Raw genomic sequence first — 18,238 nt, forward strand, 5'->3', positions numbered from 1 at the left:
TCCTCTGTTCTGTGCAGAGGTGCTGGGCAGGTACCTTTAAGTCTGCTGCAGCTGAACTCATAACTGCCTCTTTTCCCAGGTGCTCTGTCCTAGGAAGGTCAGCTTTATTTATAAGTCCCTGTTGTGCTGCTGCCTTTTTTTAATAGATGGCCTGCCCCACGTAGAGTATTCTAGTCACAGTCTGCAAGCAGAGGCATTGCTGAGCTGTTGCAGGCTCTGCCCTGAGCTGTGTGAACTGCCTCGGTAGTGGCAGACTGCCTTGGTAGTGAAGGATGCTCTCCCCCACCCCACTAAGCTGGATAGTCCTGGGTCCAGCTGCACTTGCTGTGAAACTCTCAATCCAGAGCATTTCAGATTGCTTGTTTTGTGGGGGTGGTACCCACCAAGCCAGATCCCCTGGCTCCCTGTCTTTGTCCCCTCCCTTTCAGTTGAATGGGCAGCTCTGTGTCCCATGCATTCTGGGCACCTGCCCAAAAGTCAGCCCAGACTTATGTGAGTTTCTGTGCACTGATGCAGCCCTGGCTGAAGCCACCATGCTGAAAACTTGTGGCACTTTTCAGCCTGGGAATCTCCTGGTTTGTGGGCGATGAAAACTTGTTTAGAAATGCAGTAAGCACTCACCCTCTGCGCTGTTCTCACTGGGAACTGCAATCTGGAGCTATTCCTATTTGGCCATTTTGGATGATCACTTTTGTTCTTATAGTTTATTTTTTCTTTAGTATTCATTTTTTGAACTGGTATAGTAAGTCCTTTCAATATACATACTCAGATCATTTTTCAGCTCTAAGTTTTCTGTGGTCATCTTTGAATACTGCTTCTATTACAATTTTTGTGAGGTTTTAATTCATAATTATTGGGTTGAATAACATCTTTTTATTCCATTTTAACCTATTCTCTCTTCATTTTCACTTTACACTTTCCTCTGAGTTTTGGAAATTACCTTGAATTGGTAGTCCATGTCACTGATTTATGTTTTATGATGTCTTTTCTGTTTGTTTTTAACTGCTTTTACATTTTCTCTTCTGCCATCCTTCTTTATTTCAAATCTTTTTTCCTGGCTTTTCTATTCTTGTGACTTTCAGTCCCTGTTATATAAATATTATAACATACTTCCTTTTGTGTATACCAAGTAGTTTTCTGTACCTTCTTTCCAGTTCCTGCAGCAAATACTTTTTAAAAGTTTATTTTCTTCTGGATATGTGGAATGATTCTCCTTGCCTTGCAGTAATTTAGAGGTTATTTATAGGGTTTCTTCCACCTAACATGTATTGAAAAGATCTCTATATAGGACTGGCATTTGTGAGCAAATAAGATTTACAAATTGTACTGTGTCCTTCTCTATACATTTTTGCACTAGTTGAAGCCTCTACTTAGATCTGCAGCTAGGTGGCGCAGTGGTAACCATAGTGCCTAACCCGATTCCTAGTCTCTGGTAGGATTTTATGCAATGTGGCTGTGCTGGAATGTAAGGAGATAGGTTTCTAGTCCCTTCCTTTCAGTAGAAATTTATTTGTTGTAAGGACGCTTTCTAAAAGGCAATATAATTTCTACCAATTTTCTTCTATTTCCTTTTAAAATTATTTTGCATGACCTGCAAAAGCTAATTTTATATACATGTATATGTACATATATATTACATATATATACATTATATATGTATATATACATGTACATTATATATATGTATATGTATACATTATATATATATATATATATATATATGCTGCACACACACATATATGCTGCAAAATTAGTAACTATGTTGCTGGTGCCTGTGTTACCTTGGGAACACAGTTACAGAGGGAGGCCTGCCTACTTTCATATGGGCATTTTCACCTGTTTTTATTGAAAGAGTACAAGGGTCCTCAATTCCATTTTAAACTGTAGCTCCGTTGACTCAAAGATTACTGAAGATCGCCACACAGAAAATATAGATTCTGGATTATACCCAGAATTTTTTCAGCATCCTGGTTGTAGCTTCATTGTTCAAATCCCATTTAAGAACCATATTAAAATGAATGAGAATGAGAGAGCTATTATAGGGATATTGCAAACCCAACATAGTGTATTTCAAAAGAATGAATAATTTCCAGACTGTGGTCCTATCTATCGTTAAGCACACTCTGAATGAATAGACCCTCTAAACAGGCTTTTTTTTGTGTGAGCAACATGGCTATTTATTCACCCGGGAGCGAGTGGGCTGAGTCCAAAAAGAGTCAGTGGAGGGCAGTGGGATAGGGGTTTGTTTTATAGGTTTGGGGTAGGCAGTAGAAAGTTATAGAAATTACAGTTCAGGGTGGTTTTGCAAACCAGTGGGGTGTTGTCGGGAGGGGTGTCACAAGGTCTAACGTCCAGTGTCACAAGGTTGGGTTATCAGTTAAGGCAGGAACAGATGAGGCAGGAACAATGGCAAAATGTTGCGAGGTGGGTTAATTAGGCTGCAGGGTCCAGTGGCATAAGGTTGACTCAGACTTTCTGGCTCTGGGAGTCCATCTGGAGGTGTACATGTGCATCACAGGGGTCCCCATGGTGTAGTCCATGGTGCAGCCAGTTCAAAGAACCTTGCATTCCTGCCTTTTAATATTAATATTATAATGGAAAAAGTAAACACTAGAAAAAGTTGGGGGGCATTGACATTGGGGGGTGGTAAAGAGGGGTGATAGGTGACATTTCTTAGGGCTTCGTCAAGCGGGATGGTGGGTGGCATAGAAACCTAAAACTGAGACAGATTTTAGACTGCTGAGAGATTTGGGGCAAAGGTTGATATTGTGGGGTTGTTAAAGGAACATTTGTCATATTGACTGATTGGTTATAGCTTGGATACAATTTTGTAGGAATTGAGAGATTAGTCGGAAAAGATAAGGTTCACATAAAAGAGGGAGAAAAATGGGCATAAGAGGACCTAATAATGGAAGTAGCCATGTTACCCAGTTACAGAGTGGCCAGCTAGGTCCAGAATAATTATTTGCCTGATTAGCAAGTTTTTGGGCCCTTGTCTTTAAGTTTTTTGATGGCCTCATATATAAGGCCAGACTGGTTTAGATAAAGGCAGCATTCTTTATTTAGGAACAGGCGGAGTCCTCCTTTCTCAGCATTCAATAGATTGAGGCCTCGGTGATTGTGAAGGACAACTACAGCCAGGGAATTAACTTGGACTTGGAGAACAGACAGGGTTTATGTCTGAAATGCTGGTGGAAAAAATCATTAGAGAGAGTGCCGAATGTGGTGATGGAAGTTGTAAGGCCTGCTATACCTGTTCTGACTGCAGCAGTGGATACTCCCAATCCTACAAGCAAGGGGATTCATGGAGTGGAATGACTTTTTGTCATATAGGAGTTACAAGGGGAACAGAGAGGGGGTTATTTCAATTGGCAAACTGGATTTTGGGAGTAAGGAAAATTAAGGTACAGGTGCCTGTCCAGTTGGTAGGAAGGCAGAGGTAGGTGAAAGAGCCACAGAGAAAAAAGTCCTTGGCTGAGGCAGAACTGGAAGTGTAGACTGAAGAGATGAAAAGGTGTTCTGGGGAAGCTGAGGTCTTGTACCCAGATACCAAGGGAGCCAGCAAGGGCTGCGGCTGTTAAAGGCTGTAGTGGGGTTTCTTAGGGTAATTGTGTGGAAGGAGAGGTCTTGTTTTTATGGTGTAAGAGAAAGCGTTTGGTATCTATGAGGAACCCTCCATTTTTATTAACAAGGCTAGGTATAAGCAGGCAGAAAGAGTGGTCTGGAGGAGAGTCTGATAAACAAGGGGAGGGCAGCCAAGGATGGAGTGAAAAACAGGGTAAATGCCTACCTAGGCAAAATTTGTTTATTTGCCAAACTTAAGTAGGGGGAAATTTGCAGGCGTGATGTGTAGCAAAAATTGGTGGGGGTGGGGGGGTCTGAGAAAGCCCTGAGGAGTAGTTGGGTAACAGATATAACATTGAGATGTGATCATTTTGAGTATGGACTTCCATGAAGGAAAAGAAATAAGGGGTTTTAAAAGATGAGCCAGGGCTTGTCTTCTACATAGAAATAGTTATGAAAGGATGAGAGGATACAATGAGCTTGTGAGGCAGGGAAGAGTAACTCCCCGTGGTGTAAGAACCATTTGCCTTGTGTAGAAAGCAATTGGTAAAGTGAGTTTTTGGAGGAAGAACAGGTAGGGAGATAGATGAGAAGGGAAAGTACTGGCCTCATTGGGGAGATACTAGGGTATCCATCTATTCTTTGGCTGTCTTGTTGCTTAAGGCATATCCTTGGGCAATAGAATCGGATGGGTTTTGGTGTCTTCTGCAGCTCTGCAGTGGATAACTCCCGCCTTGGCTGGGAGGAGAGTGGCCTTAAGGAGGGCCTTTGTTAAGGGGACATTGATAATAGAGGACCCTTGTGTAGTAAGAAAACCTCCTTCTGCCTGTATAACAGAATGGTGGTGAAGGATGTGGAAGGTGTATTTAGAATCAGTGCGAATATTAACATGTAATCCTTTGGCAAGGGTAAGAGCACAGGTTAGGGCAATTAATTCTGCTTGCTGAGAAGTGGTCGGGGGGATGGGGAGTGTGGCAGCCTTGATAATAGATGAGTGGGATACAATAGCATAGCCAGCTTTGGCCAAATGACTGGGCTTGGAGGAACTGCCATCAATAAACCATGTGTGGTGCGGGTCTGGAATAGGAAAAAGAGAAATATGGGGAAATGGGGAGGATGCTATATGAATTAGGGAGACGGTCATGGGGTTCAGGGTTTGTATTGGGTATTAAGTGAGAGGCTGAGTTGAAGTCAGGTCCAAGAGCAATGGTTACTGTGGGGGGTTCAGCAAAGAGTGCATAAAGCTAAAGAAGGTGAGGGGCTTAATGTTAATGTGTGAGGTGAGAAGAGAAAAGCAAACTTTGGAGGTTGTGAGAGCTATAGAGAGTAAATTGAGCGTAGCCTGTAATTTCAAGGGATTCTAGGATTACAGCTGTGGCAGCTGCCGCGTGTAAACATGATGGCCAGCCTAGGACTGTGAGGTTGAGTTGTTTAGACAAGAAGATAATTAGTCATGGGCATGGCTTTTGTGTAAGAACCCTGACTGCACAGCCTTTTACTTCTGCTGTGTGAAGGGCGAAGGGTTGGGAGGAGTTGGGGAGTGCTATTGTAGGGGCTGTTTCTAGGGCCTTCTTTAGCAACCAAAAGGAAGAATGGGGAAAGGATCTGGGGTCTATGGGGTCAGCTAAGGTTCCTTTTGTAAGTTTATAAAGTCATTTGGTTAGGAGGGCAAAACCTGGTATCCAGAGGCTAAAGCATCCTACAATGCCTAGGAAGGAGAGAAGCTGTTGTTTAGTGGATGGGGTTGGCGTTTGGGAAATTAACTGGATAAGGTTGACAGGGAGAGCACATGTATGCTGGTGAAGAATTATACCAAGATAGGTAATGGATAAGGAAGAAATTTGGGCTTTGGAGAAAAAGTGTTTTTGAGATCAAGAACAGAACAGTGAGTTGTGGAAGAGCGTATGGAAGATAGGAGGGTATGGGGTTTGGTACAACAGGGTGGATGTGAAGTACAATCTGCTTGATGAGGTGGAGGTATTGGACTGGTCTGCAGAATTTGTCTGGCTGCTGAACAGGTAGGATAGGGAAATTGTAAGGAGAGTTTGTAGGAATTAAAAGGCCACGTTGTAATGGACGGGTGATAACAGGCCTAATTTCGTCCTTTTAAAGCCTGTTGTGGGGATGGGGTACTGGTTCTGGGCGGGATAAGGGTGGTTCGGTTTTAAGGAGATGATGAGGGTTGAGTGTCTTGAAGCAAGGGATGGGGAGGTGGTGTCCCGCACCCGAGGGTTAAGTAGGGGAACATAAGGGGAGCTATTGAGGGAGGTATAGGTTTGGGGAGGAGGGCAGCAATGAGGTGTGGCTTTTAGCCCAGCAATAGTTAAGGAGGTGGATAATTTTGTTAGAATATCTTGGCCTAACAGGGGAACTAGACAAGCAGGGATGATTAGGAAAGAATGTGGAAAGGAGTGCTGGCCTAACTGACATTAGACTTGGGAAGTTATGAGAGGCCTGGAGGCCTTGCCATCAGTTCCCACAGCAGTTATAGAAGCCAAGGAGACAGGTCCTTCAAAAGAAGGCAGTGTGGAGTGGATGGCCCCCATGTTGATTAAGAAGGGGATGGACTTACCCTTCAGCATAAGGGTTACCCTGAAGCTTGGTGTCTGTGATGGTCTAGTGGGCCTCTGAGATGTTCAGGCAGCGTCAGTCTTCAGCTGCCAAGCTGAGGAGATTTAGGAAGGAGCAGCAACATGAATCAGTCTAGCTATCAGTGGGAGTCTGCACAGATGAGGCAGGGCTTAGGAGGAATCCCAGGCTGCAGGCATTTCTTGGCCCAGTGGCCAGGTTGCCAACACTTGAAGCAAGGTCCAAGAGGGGCAGCTGGATGCTGCCGTCTGGGCACTTTGAAGTCTCTATGAGCTGGTGGTGTGGCTGGGGTTTGTCTCATGGCAGAGGCAAGCATCTGCAGTTTTGAGACGCACTGCTGCCAGGCAGCTTCTTTCCTATTGAACATCTTGAAGGCCAGGTTGATTAATTCCTGTTATGGGGTTTGAGGGCCAGATTCTAATTTCTGTAGCTTTTTTGCAATGTCAGTGGCTGATAGGGTGATAAAATGCATATTAAGTGTTTTTTAGGGGTGAAAGTAGAAGGATGACATTTAGTTACTCCAGGTTAAGTTATAGGACAGGGTTAGATATTGGAACTCTTGCATATATTTAGTGGGATATGATGAAAAGGAGCCTAACTGTTGGCTGATTGGGGAAAGATCGGATAAAGAGAAAGGAACATGCACCCTAACTATGCCTTCGGCTCCAGCCACCTCTTGAAGGGGAATTGTTGGCCAGGGGTGGAGGAGTTAGCTGCAGGGCTAACTGTAAGCCAGACCAGGTATGAGGTGGGGAGGTGACAGAAGGGACATAAGGAGGTGGGTTATGGGCAGAGGAAGAGAAGGGAGGCTCTGGATGGGTCTGGGTTGGGGTTTGGTTTAAACAGGCAGGGAGGAGAAAGGTCAGAAGGGTTGATGGACAAGGAGGATTTGGGGTTGCTGGCAGAGGCAGGAGGGACATACGGAAGGGAGAGAAGGAAAATTTGGTATAGGTTGTATTGAGAGCAGAGGTTAGGGAGGGATTGGAGTGTAAAAAATGCCTGGACATCCAGCACCTCAGACCATTTGCCCATTTGTTGACAAAAATTGTTTAGGTCTCACAGAATAGAAAAGTTAAAAGTGCCATTTTCTGGCTATTTGGAACCATTTTCTAATTTGTATTGAGGCCAGGCCATGCTACAGGGGAAAAAAAAAATGAGACGTATAGGTTTCAGATTGTGTGAAAGTTGAAGAGGTTTTAGGTTTTTTAGGATGTAGGCTAAAGGCAAAGACAAAGGAATAGAGGGCAAAATATTGCCCCTGATAAAGGAGGTAAGTTTTAAGGAGAGAAGCAGAGTAGAGATGAGAAAAAGGAGCAAGCAGCTACCAGGGTTTTCAGTAGGCGTCCCTGACTGGTCCTAGGCTGTAACCCTGGTGAGTGCTCAATGCAGACATCCCCACAACTGACTGGACACTTTTCCTGAGTTCATGACCAATGTTGGAGTTTTTGAGTGAGAGGGAGAGACTTGTCTCCTCTGTCTCTACACAAATAAAGAGTGTCTCCTTTGTCTCTACTTAGAAGGAGAAAAATTTAAAAGAAGAGAGAGAGAGAGGGAGAGACTGCTTACTGGATCTGAAGGTGGTAAGAGGGTTGTTGGGCTGGTCTGACGCGCTGAGGTTGCAGCTGGGTCTCCTCACAGGGGAACAGTGGGAACATGGGGCTGGTCTCCCAAAGGAGTGCCCCGTCCCAGGTTTTGGCACCAAATGTTAAGCATGCTGTGAATGAAGAGACCCCCCAAACAGGCTGTGTGTGAGCAATGTGGCTTTTTATTCACCTGAGTGCAGGTGGGCTGAGTCCAAAAAGAGAGTCAGTAGAGGGCAGTGGGATAGGAGTTGGTTTTATAGGTTTGGAGTAGGAAGTGGAAAGGTACAGAAGTTACAGTTCAGGGCAGTTTTTGCAAACCGGGGGATGGGGGGGAGAGGTTGCTGGGGGGATGTCACAAGGTACAAGGTCCAGTGTCACAAGGTTGGGTTATCAGTTAAGGCAGGAACAATGGCAAAATGTCACAAGGTCGGTAAATCAGGCGGCAGGGTCCAGTGGTGTAAGGTTGACTCAGACTTTCTGGCTCTGGGAGTCCATCTGGAGGTGTACATGTGCATCACAGGGGTCCCCATGGTGTAGTCCATGGTGCAGCCAGTTCAAAGAACCTTGTGTCTACTATTAGCAATAAATAATTTTTAACGTACCTCACAATTATGGAAATATGCCAGCCTGTCAAGACTTGACAGTTAGGAACTTCTGGAATAAAACAGTGCTGGGATATTGACATTTAGGAATTCTTTTTTTTTTTTTTTTTTTTTTTTTGAGACGGAGTTTCGCTCTTGTTACCCAGGCTGGAGTGCAATGGCGCAATCTCGGCTCACCGCAACCTCCGCCCCCTGGGTTCAGGCAATTCTCCTGCCTCAGCCTCCTGAGTAGCTGGGATTACAGGCATGTGCCAACATGCCCAGCTAATTTTTTGTAATTTTTAGTAGAGCCGGGGTTTCACCATGTTGACCAGGATGGTCTCGATCTGTTGACCTCGTGATCCACCCGCCTCGGCCTCCCAAAGTGCTGGGATTACAGGCTTGAGCCACCGCGCCCGGCCGACATTTAGGAATTCTTAGTAGTTTAGACTGAAGCCTAAACTCTTACACTGTTTTGACTTCTTTTTTTTTTTGAGACGGAGTTTCGCTCTTGTTACCCAGGCTGGAGCACAATGGCGCGATCTCGGCTCACCACAACCTCCGCCTCCTGGGTTCAGGCAATTCTCCTGCCTCAGCCTCCTGAGTAGCTGGGATTACAGGCACGTGCCACCATGCCCAGCTAATTTTTTGTAATTTTTAGTAGAGATGGGGTTTCACCATGTTGACCAGGATGGTCTCGATCTGTTGACCTCGTGATCCACCCGCCTCAGCCTCCCAAAGTGCTGGGATTACAGGCTTGAGGACTTCTAACTAGCAACAGTGGAGTCACTCAGAGGCTGTAAACAAAGAAAAAAAATGGCCTCTTATATACCCCTATTTCCCCCAATCAACTCGTACAGTTGCTATGGCAAGCAATTGCTCCTCTAGTAAGGCAACTCTTTCAATCTTTTATAATCATTTCTACCATTCTACTCCAGTAGGTCCAGAAATGGTCCAATGTCTCTAAGTATTTCTTGTTCCATCTGCACAGCTGTCAGAGCAATAATTTTGAAACAGAATTCTGATTATTTCATTTTACTGCTTAAAAGCCTTCAAAGGCAGCAAAGATGTTGCACTGAAAAAGGTAAAGACTTCATACGGAACAGTCAGATTCAGAGCTCCTTCTCTGTGTCTCTATCACTTCCACATTGACTCCTGCCCTCCTTTCCTTAATGGTCAGAGGCCAGTGACATATCCCAGGCAGGCGATTGTCTGATGTCTTTGTCCAGGACAAGAAAAAAGGCTTATAGATGCTGACATTAGAGAGTTCTCCCAAGGAAATGGCTTCACCCTTATGGTAGGCAGCCTCTAAGATGACCTCCAATGATCCTAGCCTCTGATATCTGTGCCCCTGTGTAATCTCTTTCTTTGAATGGCCTGGACTTAGTGATTTATTTCTAATGAATAGAATGAGTGGTATCTCAGAAGTGATGAGATACCACTTCCAAAGCTAGGTTGCAAAAAGATTGTAGCTTCTCTCTAAAGGAGCTTCTTTAACTTTCTCATTCATTCACTCTGAAAAAAACAATGCCATGTTTTGAGCTGCTCCAATGGGAACTCAAATGGCAAGAAAGTGATGCCTTTGATCACCAGCCAGCAAAAACATGAGGCCTGTCAATAATCATGTAAATAAACTTAAGTGACTCTGACCACAGTTGAATTTTGATATGTCTGAAGCCTCTGACACCTAGATTTCAATCTTTTGAGACACCCTGAGCCAGAGACCATGCCCTAAAAAACTGAAATGGTAAGTGTTTAAGTTGCTAATTATGGGATAATTTATTATGCAGCAATATATAACTAATATCACTACCCAGTCACTCTATGATGAAGGCCATTATTCAACATGCCCCAGAAACCTGTAGCCTCCAATTGACTTTGTATTATTTTGTTCTTAAACACAAATAACTGAGAAAAGGAGCATGAGGAAAACTTGGTGGGGATTCAGGGTAATGTGATGGTAATGTTCATTTCCTTGAATGAAATAATGATTCCATAGGTATATATATGTCATAAATAATAAATTATGTGTTTAAAATATGTAACTTAATATGTGTTAGACCTTAACAAAGCTGTTAAAATATTACTGGAGAGAGAAGACTCATCAAATTTTCAAAAAATAAGAGTGACATAACAGGGAGCCAAATAAATAAAATATAGAAGAAAATCAGAAAAAATTGAAACAGTACAGAAAGAAGAAATGTGAAAAAAATCCTCTAAAATTATTCTGTAAGAAATAAATGAAAAATTTTTCATCCATGAAAAATGAAGGCTATAAAAAATAATAGTATATGAATAAGAAAGGAGTTCCTAGACATTAAAAACACAATAGTGGAAGTTGAAAATTCAACAGAAGGTTTAGAAGATAAAATTAAAGAAATCTCCCAGCAAGTAAAATAAAGATGAAGAGGAGGAAAATGGGAAGAAGATAATAAAATGAGAGGTATATAGTCCAGAGATCTATATTAGAATTAAGGGAATTTCAGAAAAATAAAGAAGCAAAAGAGGCTTATTTATCAATTTATTTTCTAATTTGAAGAACTAAATACAAATTTACACATTTAAAATTTTTAAAAGACCAGCTATAAGGCACTTTGTATTAGTTATCCATTGCTATGTAACAAATGCCTACAAAACGTGGCAACTAAAAACAGCATCTAAGAGGTGGAGCAAGATGGCAGAATCGAAGTCTACAGTGTTCATTGTCTCCCACAGGAACACCAGATTTTAACAACTGTCACAGAAAAGCATCATTACAAGAGTCAAAAACCAGGTGAGCAATCACAGCACTTTGTTTTAAATTCATATAACTGAAAGAGGTATTGAAGAAGGCAGGAGAGACAGTCTTGAATTACTGACACCACCCCTCCCAGCCCTTCAGCAGTGGCTATGTGGTACAGCATCTGTGTCCTTGGGGGAGGGAGAGCTCATTGACTGGGGGACTTTACGTTGAACTCAGTGCAGCCCTGTCACAGTGGAGAGCAAAGTCTTGCTCAGCCAGCGCTAGCACATGGAAGGAGCATTTCGATCAGCCCCAGACAGAGGGAAGTCATCCATCTCAGAGGTAAGAACAAAGCTTGCCATCAGGGGCTGAAGTGCTCTGGGCGCCTAGGTAAACTTGAAAGGCAATCTAGGACACAAGGACTGCAATTCCTAGGCATCTCCTACCTAGAAGTAAATAACTCACTGGTAACAGTAACTATACAGAAGAGTATAACACTGTAATTGTGGTTTGTAATCTATTCTTACCTTAATTAGAAAGGCAAGGTTCAGAGCCAGCAAACTAGGTTAGCACATGACCTAGGAAGATACCAGCCAGGGCAGCTAAAGGGGTGCTTGCATCACCTCTTCCCCAAACCCAGGCAGCACATCTCTCAGCAACAAAAGCAATTCCATCCCTTAAGAAGAAAGCAGTAAGTAAAGAAAAATTTGTCTTAACATCTTGCATACCAGCTCAGCCACAGTAGCACACAGAGTACTGGGCAGAGTCATGAGACCGCCCCCATTTGAGGCCCTGGCCGATGATGACATTTCTATACACATTCTTGGTCAAAAGTGACCCCACCGCCTTTAAGGGAAGGACCCAGTCCTGGCAGGATTAATCACCTGCTTACTAAGGGCCATTGGGTCCTGAATAACCAGTAGTGATATACAGGTAGTACACCATAGGCTATTGGCACTGAGAAAAGTTGACTTCAGGTGACCCAGAACATTCTCAGCTATGGTGGCTATGCTGAAAGACTCCTTCTGTTTGAGAAAAGCAGAGGAAAAAGTGATGAAGACTTTGTCTTGCACCTTAGGTGCCAGCTTGGCAACAGTGGAGTAGAGTAACAAGCAGGCTCTTGGTATCCCCAAGTCCAGACCTAGGCTATTGGGCAGGATTTATGGGCTTGTACTGGGCCAGAAGGGAGCCCACTGCATTGAGAGGGTTTGGGAGAAGTCACCACAAGCTGACTGAAGAGCCCTTGGTCTTTATGTCAACATCAGTGGTGGCCTGGCAGAATTCCCCATGGGCTAGTGGTAGTAGTGGCCACAAGGAGAGGCTCCTCAGCCCATGCAAAGAGAGGGAAAGAACAGGAAGGACTTTGCATTGTAATCTGAATGCCCGCTTGGCCACAGTAGACTAGAACATTGGTAAACCTCTAAGGTTTTTTACTCCAATCCCTGGCTTCCAGAGAGCATCTCTGGACCTTCCTTAGAGCTGAAGGAGCACAATGTCCTTAAAGGAAGGACACAAACCTAGCTGGCATTATCACTTTCTGATCATAGAGCCCTAGGGCCTTGAATGAACATAGGTGGTAGCTAGGCAGTGGTTATAGTGGGCCTTGGGTGGGACCCAGTGCTGTGTTGGCATCAGGTTGACCCAGCATAGTTCTCATGGTGGTGAACAGAGGGTTGCTTTTATCACCACACCACTGGTTCCAGGTGCCTTAGCACAGAAAGAGAGCCTCCATTTGTTTGGACAAAAGTAAAGGAAAGAAAAACAAGAATCATGCCTGGTAATCCAGAGGTCATGTGGATCTTATCCAAGATGGTGAAACCATCTCTCTATTAAATATAAAAATTAACTGGGCATGGTGGCATGCACCTGTAAGCTTAGCTACTCAGGAGGCTGAAGCAAAAGAATTGCTTGAACCCAGGAGGTAGAGGTTGCAGTGAGCCAAGGTAGTGCCTCTGCACTATAGCCTGGGTGACAAAAACAAAACAAACAAAACAAAAAACAGTGCTATTGGACTTAGGATTTAAATCTCTTTGAATGCCCGGAAGCCTTCCCCAGAAGGATGAACACAAGAAAGTCCAGACTATGAAGAATACAATAAATACTTAACTTTTCAATGCCCAGACACCAGTAGACACTAGCAAACATATATAAGCATCAAGATCATCCAGGAAAATGTGGCTTCAGCAAACAAACTAAATAAGTCACTGAGGACAAATTCTGAAGAAACAAAGGTATATGAACTTTCAGACAATTAAAAATAACTGTGTGGAGGAACTCAAATTCAAGATAACACAGAGAAAGAATTCAGAATTAGATAAGTTTAACAAATTATTTTTTTAATTCAAGCAGAAATTCTGGAGTTGATAAATTCAATTCATATACTGAAGAATGCATCAGAGTCTCTTAATAGCAGAATTGATCAAGCAGAAGAAAGAATTAGTGAGCTTGAAGACAGACTATTTGAAAATCAATGGTGAAAGGATACAAGAAATAAATAAATAAAAGAGAATGAAGCACACCTACAAGATGTAGAAAATAACCCCAAGAGGGAAAATCCAATAGTTATTGGCCTTATAGAGAAAGTAGAGAAAGACATAGGGGTAGAAAGTATATTCAAAGAGATAATAGATAATAGCGTAGAAATTCCCAAACCCAGAGAAGGCAACATTGAAGTAAAAGAAGGTAATAGAACACCAAGACATTTAACCCAAAGACGATCCCTGGAAGGTATTTAATAATCAAACTCCTGAAGGTCAAGCATAAAGTGTCCTAAAAGCAGCAAGAGAAAAGAAACAACGTACAACGGAGCTCCAATACATCTGGCAACAGACTTTTCAATGGAAACCCTACAGTTTCCATTGAAGAGTGGCATAATATGTTTAAAGTGCTAAACAACAGCAACAACAACAAAACAACAACACCTTTTACTCTATAGTTGTATATCTAGTGAAAATATGCTTCAAACATGGAGGAGAAATGAGGACCATCCCATAAAACAAGAGCTAAGGAATTTCATCAACCTGTCCTACAAGAAATGCTAAAAGAGAATTCTTCAATCTGAAAGAAAAGGATGTTAATGAGCAAGGAGAAATCATCTGAAGGTAAATAATTCACTGGTAAGTAACTATACAGAAGAGAGTAACACTGTAATTGTGGTTTGTAATCTATTCTTAGCTTAATTAGGCAAGACAATGAATGAATTAATCAAAAATAATAACCACATCAACTTTTAAAGACACAGTACAAGCAGACATAAAGAGAAAGAACAAAAAGTGAAAAAAAAGGGGGAGACAAAATTAAAGTGTAGAGTTTCTATCAGTTTTCTTTCTGCATGTTGGTCTATTTGTTTATGTAGTAAGTGTTAATCCGTTGTCACCAGTTTAAAATAATGGCTTACAAGATAGTATTGCAAGCCTCATGGTAATTTCATAACAAAAAACATGCAACAGACATACAAGAAAAAAAAAAAGCAAGAATTTAAATCATACCAACAGAGAAAATCACCTTCACTAAATGGAAGACAAAAAGAAAGGAGAGAAGGAAGAGAAGCTCACAAACCAATTAGGAAACAACAAAATGACAGGAGTAAGTCCCAGTTGTTCAGTAATAACATTGGAAGTAAATGGACTAAACTCTCTAATAAAAAGACATGGAAAGGCTGATTGGATTTAAAAAAAAAAGTAAAAATCCTGGGGCAATATCCACCCAGGATGGCCAAATGAGAACAGCTCTGGTTCACAGTTCCCAGTGAGAGTAATACAGAAGGCGAGTGATCTCCACATTTCTAACTGAGGTACAAGGTTCATCTCATTATGACTGGTTAGACAGTGGGTGCAGCCCAAGGAGAGCAAACTGAAGCAAGGTGAGGGCATCACCTCCCCTGGGAAGTGCTCAGACATTGCACTTTTCCTACCGTCTTCACAACCCATAGACCAGTAGAGTCCCTCTGGTGCCTACAACACCAGCACCCTGGGTTTCCAGCATAAAACTAGGCAGCCATTATAGCCACATCAGTTTTTTTTTTTTCTCATACCCAACTGGTGCCTGGAACACCAGTGAGACAGAACTGCTCAGTCTCCTGAAAAAGGAGGCTGCAGCCAGAGAGCCAAGTGATCTGGCTCTGTGAGTCCCATTCCCACAACAACTAGCAACTTAGATCCACTGGATTGAAATTCTTGCAACCAGCACAGCAGTCTGGGCTCAACCTGGGATTTTTGAGCTTGGTGGAGTGAGGGGCATTCGTCATTGCTAAGGCTCTGGTAGGTGGTTTGAACCTCACCTGTGTAAACAAAATGTCAGGAAGTTTACACAGCAGCTTGGCAGAGTGCACATCACTCAGCAAGGCCTCTGCAGGCAGACCGTCAATAGACTTCCTTCTTGCTGGGCAGATGATCTCTGAAAAAAGGTAGCAGCCCATCAGGGACTTATAAATAAAGTCCCCACATTCCTGGGACAGAGCATATGGGAAAAGGGGCCGTCTGGGTTCAGCTTCAGCAGAGTTAAACATCCTTGACTGGCAGCTCTGAAGGGAGCAATGGATCTCTCAGCACAGTGCTCAAGCTCTGATAAGGGACAGACTACCTCCTCAAGTAGCTCCCTTAACTCCGTGTATCCTGACTGGGAGGCATCTCTTACAGGAGAGCTCTAACTGGCATCTGGTGGGTACCCGTCTGGGAAAAAGCTACCAGAGGAAGAAACGGGCAGCAATCTTTGCTGTTCTGCAGCCCCTGTGAGTGATTCCCAGGCAAACAAGGTCTAGAATGGACCTCAAGCAAACTCCAGCAGACCTGCAGTAGAGAGGCCTGACTCTTAGAAGGAAAACCAACAAACATAAAGAAATAGTTTCAACATCAACAGAAAGGACATCCACTCACAGACCCTATCCAAAAGTCACCAATTTCAAAGACCAAAGATAGATAAATCCACTAAGATGGGAAGAAACCAGTTCAAAAAGGCTGAAATATCCAAAAACCAGAATGCCTTTTCTCCTCCAAGAGATCACAACTCCTCACCAGCAAGGGAACAAAACTAGATGGAGAATGACTTTGACAAATTGACAGAAGCATGCTTCAGAAGGTGGGTAATAACAAACTTCTTCGAGCTAAAGGAGCATGTTCTAACCCAATGCAAGGAAGCTAAGAACCTTGAAAAAAGGTTAGACAAAATGCTAACTAGAATAACCACTGTGGAGAAGAACACAAATGACTTGATGGAGCTGAAAAAACAGCATGAGAACATTGTGAAGCATACACAAGTTTCAATAGCCAAATCAATCAAACAGAAGAAAGGATATCAGAGATTGAAGATCAACTCAATGAAACAAAGCAAGAAAGCAAGATTGGGAAAAAAAGAGTGAAAAGAGATGAACATTAAGAAATATGGGATTTCATGAAAAGACAAAATCTAACTTTGACCAGTGTACCTGAAAGTGACAGGGGGTGAGGGGAGAAAATGAAACCAAGTTGGAAAACACTCTTCAGGATATTATCCAGGAGAACTTTGCCAACCTAGCAAAGCAGGCCGACATGCAAATTCAGGAAATACAGAGATCACCACAAATATATTCCTCAAGAATAGCAACCCCAAGACACAAGCATCAGATTCACCAGGGTTGAAATGATGGAAAAAATGCAAGGGCAGTCAGAGAGAAAGGTTGGGTTACCCACACATGGAAGCCTATTAGACTCACAGTGGATCTCTTGGCAGAAACCCTACAAGCCAGAAGAGAGTTGGGGGCAATATTCAACATCCTTGAAGAAAAGAATTTGCAACCCAGAATTTCATATCCAGCCAAACTAAGCTTCATAAGAAAAGGGGAAATAAAATCCTTTATAGACAAGCAACTGCTGAGAGATTTTGTAAACACTAGGCCTGCCTTACAAGAGCTCCTGTAGGAAAGGAACAACCAGTACCAACTACTGGAAAAATATACCAAATTGTAAAGATCATCGACACTATGAAGAAACTGCATCAACTAATGGGTAAAACAACCAGCTAGCATCAAAATGGCAGGATCAAATTCACACATAACAATATTACCCTTAAATGTAAATGGACTAAATGGCCCAATCAAAAGACACATACTGGCAAATTGGATAAAGAGTCAAGACCCATTGGTGTGCTGTATTCAGGAGACACATCTCATGTGCAAAGACATACATAGGCTCAAAATAAAGGGAAGGAGGAAGATTTACCAAGGAAATGGAGAGAAAAAAGCTGGGGTTTCAATCCTAGTCTCTGATAAAACAGACTTTAAACCAATAAAAATCATAAGAGACAAAGAAAGGCATTATTTAATGGTAAAGGGACCAATGCCACAAGGGATCAATGCAACAAGAACAGCTAACTATCCTAAATATATATGCACCCAATACAGGAGTACCAGGATACATGAAGCAAGTTCTTAATGACCTAATAAAGAGACTTAGACTCCCACACAATAATAGTGGGAGACTTTCACACCCCACTGTCAATATTAGATCAACAAGACAGAATATTAACAAGGATATCCAGAACTTGAATGCAGATCTGGACCAAGAAGACTTAATAGACATCTACAGAATTCTCCACCACAAATCGACAGAATATATATATTCTTTTCAGCACCACATCGCACTTATTCTAAAATTGACCACATAATTGGAAGTAAAACATTCCTCAGCAAACCACACAACTACTTGGAAACTGAACAACCTGCTCCTGAATGACTACTGGATAAATAAAGATGTTCTTCAAAACCAATGAGAATGAAGACACAACATATCAGAATTTTTGAGACACATTTAAAGCAGTGTCTACAGGGAAATTTATAGCTCTAAATGCCCACAAGAAAAATGAGGAAAGATCTAAAAGCACACCTTATCATCGCAATTAAAAGAACTGGAGGAGCAAGATCAAAAAAGTTCAAAAGCTAGCAGAAGACAAGAAATAACTAAGATCAGAGAAGAACTGAAGGAGATAGAGACACAAAAAAAACTCTCAAAAATCAATAAATCCAGGAACTTTTTTGGAAAGATTGACAAAATAGACCGCTAGTCAGACTAATAAAGAAGAGAGAAGAGTAAAATAGATGCAATAAAATATGATAAAGAGGATATCACCACTGATCCCACAGAAATACAAACTACCATCAGAGATTACTACAAACATCTCTATGCAAATAAACCAGTAAATCTAGAAGAAATGGATAAATTCCTGGA

At 42.3% G+C, this 18,238-nt stretch overlaps 2 protein-coding genes across 15 annotated transcripts in view; one reads left to right on the top strand and one right to left on the bottom strand.

Moving 5' to 3' along the window:
• The window catches only part of TMEM232 (transmembrane protein 232), a 332,087-nt gene that overhangs the window by 282,644 nt on the left and 31,205 nt on the right, over nt 1–18,238 (top strand). For 3 of the 14 annotated variants that reach the window (XM_054252078.2, XM_054252074.2, XM_054252079.2), the window contains one exon: nt 11,033–11,090. The exons of the other annotated variants lie outside the window; for them this stretch is intronic. In XM_054252078.2, the coding sequence (XP_054108053.2) occupies nt 11,033–11,090 (58 nt within the window). The remainder of the gene's footprint in view (nt 1–11,032; nt 11,091–18,238) is intronic. 14 annotated transcript variants of the gene reach the window in all.
• Nucleotides 1–18,238, bottom strand: part of LOC144581571 (uncharacterized) — a 375,083-nt gene that overhangs the window by 69,914 nt on the left and 286,931 nt on the right. The window lies entirely within an intron of this gene.

Source organism: Callithrix jacchus, chromosome 2 (genome assembly GCF_049354715.1).
Source record: "Callithrix jacchus isolate 240 chromosome 2, calJac240_pri, whole genome shotgun sequence".
NCBI lineage: Eukaryota > Metazoa > Chordata > Mammalia > Primates > Cebidae > Callithrix > Callithrix jacchus.